Source organism: Colobus angolensis, unplaced genomic scaffold (genome assembly GCF_000951035.1).
Source record: "Colobus angolensis palliatus isolate OR3802 unplaced genomic scaffold, Cang.pa_1.0 Scaffold288, whole genome shotgun sequence".
Lineage (NCBI taxonomy): Eukaryota > Metazoa > Chordata > Mammalia > Primates > Cercopithecidae > Colobus > Colobus angolensis.
The window spans coordinates 1,113,432-1,118,193 of NW_012116132.1; the positions used below are offsets into that span (position 1 = coordinate 1,113,432).

The following is a 4,762-nucleotide window of genomic DNA, read 5'->3' on the forward strand; positions in this document are numbered from 1 at the left end:
GTGGAGGAGCACTGAAAAGGCATAGAATATAAAGGGCAGAAGTAGAACTGATGGAAACCAAGATAAGAATTAGAGTCCAGTATTAAAGAAGCATGCACATACATTTCTATATTTAAGATATGTAATGGCAATACGCTATAGTTAATCTTTTTCAGTTCTGATGGCTTGTGTATCTGACAATACTAATTTCATATTATGCTTAAATGAGTTAAACTGGGAAATAAGCCCAAGTTTTAATATCTGTACTGCTAAAGAGAGCAGTATGATCTTACACTGAAATCACCCGACATTTGTGGTCTTAAAAATTCAGTAATTTTCAGATAAAAAAAAATTCTATAATCCTAAAAGAGAACTGTTTCTTATTCACTTAGGTATCTACTTTTGCAGCTGTAGATACCTAACTGTATCCACACCTATACCCTTACAACATTTCATTCCAGAGATTCCCAGTGCTACTACTCCCATTCTTGCACTTACAACAGACACTGATAATTAGTCACAGCACTTTGCCCCCTGAGCACAGTCACTGAGCCCTCCCTTTCAGACTTCTATACAGTCATTTTCAATAAACTGGAGATGGTACATGAGATAAAACCTATTTGCCATCTTACATACCCTTAAGCAAGATGTGAATTTCATTACAATTCAAAGACTTTCCTAGTGAATAGTGTCTACATAAACAGCTTTTTAAAAAAACTCTGGGCCGGGTGCTGTGGCTGGCTGGATGCTGTGGCTCACACCTGTAATCCCAGCACTTGGGAGGCTGAAGTGGGTGGACCACCTGAGGTCAGGAGTTCGAGACCGTCCTGGCCAACATGGCAAAACCCCGTCTCTACTAAAAATATAAAAATTAGCTGGTTGTGATGGTGTGTGCCTGTAATCCTATCTACTTGGGAGGCTGAGGCAGGAGAATCACTTGAACCCAGGTGGTGGAGGTTGCAGTGAGCCGAGATCGTGCCACTGCACTCCAGCCTGGGAGACAAGAGCAAAACTCCGTCTCAGAAAAAAAAAAAAGACTTCTGGTAATTATCTTATAAATAAAATTGGCTGTCATTTTTTGAACTCATTAGATTATTAGGATATAAATGTTGTCAAGATAACCTAAAGATGACAATACAGATATTTCCTGACTTACTTATTCTGAAACATTTTTTATAACCTGTCATTACAACTTCCTTGGTCACAGGTATCTGTCTGAGCAATTTACTGAGCAGTTTACTCATGTAAACTGTTCAAAGAACCTAATATACCCATTAATCCTATTCAACTGTACAGTCAATGGCATAATGAGGTCTGGGGCAATGCATTGCCAGTTTACTTAGCATATGTTCAGTATAACAAGAGATAGTGATAGCAATGAAGATTTACTTTTTTATGTATGTATGTATGTATTTATTCCTGTATTCATTCATTTACTGAGATAGGGTCTTGTTATCACCCAGGCTAGAGTGTAGTGGTAGAATCACAGCTCACTGCAGTCTCTGACTCTAGACTCAAGCAATCCTTTTGCTTCAGCCTCCCAAGAAGGTGGACTACAGGTGTGGACAACCTCATGCAAATGAGGATTTAAAAATAATATTTATCTGAAGGTTTCCTCCCATAGATATTTTTAAATCAACAGATATAGATGGTCTCACCATTTTAAAATTAGACAAGCAAATGAAGGAAAAAAAAGAGAAACAAATTCTTACCAATTTTTCTGCGTCTGTGTTCATTTCCCTTAATTTCTTGATATGTTCCTTTTTAATCATGAGAATTTTTGATAATCGGGTCTGCAAAAAAAGAAGAAATATTTTAGAAGAAACAGAGGCATTTAGGTATATTGGTTAGACATTAAATTTCCAATTTTTAGTAAGATATTTTAGCAATAGATTTTAGTGTTTCAACACATGTACATACATATATATATAGCATAGCATTGTTTTTTTTTCTGAGATAGAGTCTCACTCTGTCACCCAGGCTGGAGTGCAGTGGCACAGTCTTGGCTCACTGCAACCTCTGCCTCCCAGTTCAAGCAATTCTCGCCTCAGCCTCCCGAGTAGCAGGGATTACAGGCACACACAACCACACCTGGCTAATTTTTGTATTTTTTTTTTTTTGAGATGGAGTCTTGCTCTATTGCCCAGGCTGGAGTGCAATGGCGTGATCTCGGCTCACTGCAACCTCCGCCTCCCGGATTCAAGCAATTCTCCTGCCTCAGCCTTTTGAGTAGCTGGGATTACAGGTGCATGCCACCACGCCTGGCTAATTTTTGTATTTTTAGTAGAGATGGGGTTTCACCATTTTGGCCTGACCTCGTGATCCACTCACTTCAGCCTCCCAAAGTGCCAGGATTACATGCATAAGCCACTGTGCCAAGCCAAAAAACTATTATTATTATTATTATTTTTAGAGATAGGATATTGCTCTGTTGCCCAAGCTGGAGTGCAGTGATATGGTCATAGCTCACTGCACCTCAAACTCCTGGGCTCAAGCAATCCTCCTGCTTCGGTCTCCTGAGTAGCTGAGACTACAAGCATCCGCAACTGTGCTTGGCTAATTTCCTAAACATTTTTGTAGAGACAGGGTCTCACTATGTTGCCCAGGCTGGTCTTGAACTCCCAGCCCCAGGCAATCTTCCTACCTTAATCTCCCAAATTAGCTCCTTCTTGATGCACATTCAGATTGTTTTTAGCTTTCAGATCTTGCAAACATGCTGCAATGAACATGTAGTCATTTTGGACAAAGGCAAATATATGTGTGGAAGTTTCCAGGAGTGCTACTGCTAAATCAAAAGACTTGAGCATTTTAAATCTTGATAGATATTGCCGAAGCACCTGTAGGGGCCAGAGGGACTTCCCCTTCATCTTCTGAAGGCTCACTGAAAATCACTGACAAAAGAGAGACTAATAGGAAAAAAGGCATACACATTTATTTGGTTGTAACTTTATGTGACGCCAGAGTCTTCAGAATGAAAAATACAAAATACGTTGTCAATTTTTGCGCTTAGGTTCACAAAGCATATGGACAGTGGTATGGAAATATGATTGGACACAGGAGGCTAAGGCACATGAATTGCTTGAGCCCAAGAGGTGGAGGCTGCAGTGAGCTGAGGTTGCACCACCGCACTCCAGCATAGGCAACAGAGCAAGACTCTGTCTCCAAAAAAAAATAAAATAAAAGAAAAAAACAAAAAAGAAATATGATTGGACAAACAGGGTATGATCTAATGCTAATAAAGTAGGGAAATCCAGTAAGGCCTGTCTAGATTTCTCTTGGCCTCTCTCTGCAGCAATCCTTCCTATGGGTATGAGGCAGAATCCTGTCTGGAATGGGGGTCTTATGACCTATAGTCAAAGTAGGTCAAATAATTTCTTTATGACCAATTTTTACACACAAAGGTGACGGGCAAGCTGGAGTAATATTCTCAGGTTTTATATAAGGCTGGCTTCTGGGAAAAGGAGTTCTGGTTTCTATGACCTGCTTTGGGGAAGAGGGATTCTGGTTTCTGTGGTTAGCCTCAGAAGAAAATGAGAGATCAAAGATAGGTGGGCAAAAAAAGGTCAGAGAGAGCTGCTTCTGAGGCCTTCATTTTGGGGTATCATTTTCTGAGACCCTGTACACCCTTCATAAAAAACGTACTAATTTATGTGTAAGAATGCCTACTTGTCCACATCCTCACCAATACAGTGTTCTGTTAAAGTTTCTTAGTTCTGCCAGTCACATACTTTTTTTTTTTTTCTTCAAGAAACAGGGTCGCATTCTGTCACCCAGAATGGAGTTCAGTGATACCATTCTAGCTCACCACAGCCTCAAATTTCTGGGCTCAAGCAATCCTCCCCCATCAGTCTCCTGAGTAGCTGGGACTATACCATGCCTGGCTAATTTTTCTAAAAAACATTTTTTGTTTTGTTTTGTTTTTGAGACAGAGTCTTGCTCTGTTGCCCAGGCTGGAGTACAGTGGCATGGAGTGCAGTGGCAACCTCTGCTTCCTGGGTTAAAGTGATTCTCCTGCCTCAGCCTCCTGCATCGCTGGGATTACAGGCATGTGCCACCATGCCCGGCTAATTTTTGTATTTTTAGTAGAAACGGGGTTTGGCCATGTTGGCCAGGCTAGTCTCAAACTCCTGGCCTCAAGCAATCCAATGGCATGAACCATTATACCCAGCCCCAATTAAACATTTTTATTGTTCCATTTCCCATCTACTTCCCCCTAATTAGCTTGATAAATATTCATCTTTTACTATTATTTTAATAGGTTCCTTAGAGATTAAAATGTCATCCATCTTTCATTTATCTAGGCCTATATGTATATACACCCCTACCCTGACCAACAGGCAATTATAGTGTATTTTAATTCTCTCTATACTTTAAGTGCCACAAGAATTATTTAATGTGTCACTTAGATTAATACACATATTTACCCTTTTTGTTTCTTCATTCCCTGAATCTTCATGTTTCTTTTACAAACTTCAAGATTTTTCTTCTGCTTAAACAAAAACTTTAGTATTTCCTTTAATGTAGATATTCTGGTAAGAAAGTCCATAAATTTGTCTACAACTATTAACTTTATCCTTGAAGGCATTTTCACTGGTTATGGAAATTTAGGTTGGCAGTTATTTTGTTTCAGCCCTGTGAAGATGTCATTCCATTATCTTCTGTCTCCTATTGTTTTTGTGAAGATGGGAGCTCTCAGACAAATTGTTGGTTGCTCGTTTGTACATACTTCTCACTCCCATCCTGTCCTGGGTACTCTAACATTTTTTCACTTTGTGTTTAGTTT

The 4,762-nt window shown here is 39.6% G+C and overlaps 1 protein-coding gene across 3 annotated transcripts in view; it reads right to left on the reverse strand.

The window, feature by feature from the left end:
• Window positions 1-4,762, reverse strand: part of LIN9 (lin-9 DREAM MuvB core complex component) — a 111,359-nt gene that overhangs the window by 36,476 nt on the left and 70,121 nt on the right. For all 3 annotated transcript variants that reach the window (XM_011948957.1, XM_011948960.1, XM_011948959.1), the window contains one exon: window positions 1,692-1,772. In XM_011948957.1, the coding sequence (XP_011804347.1) occupies window positions 1,692-1,772 (81 nt within the window). The remainder of the gene's footprint in view (window positions 1-1,691; window positions 1,773-4,762) is intronic.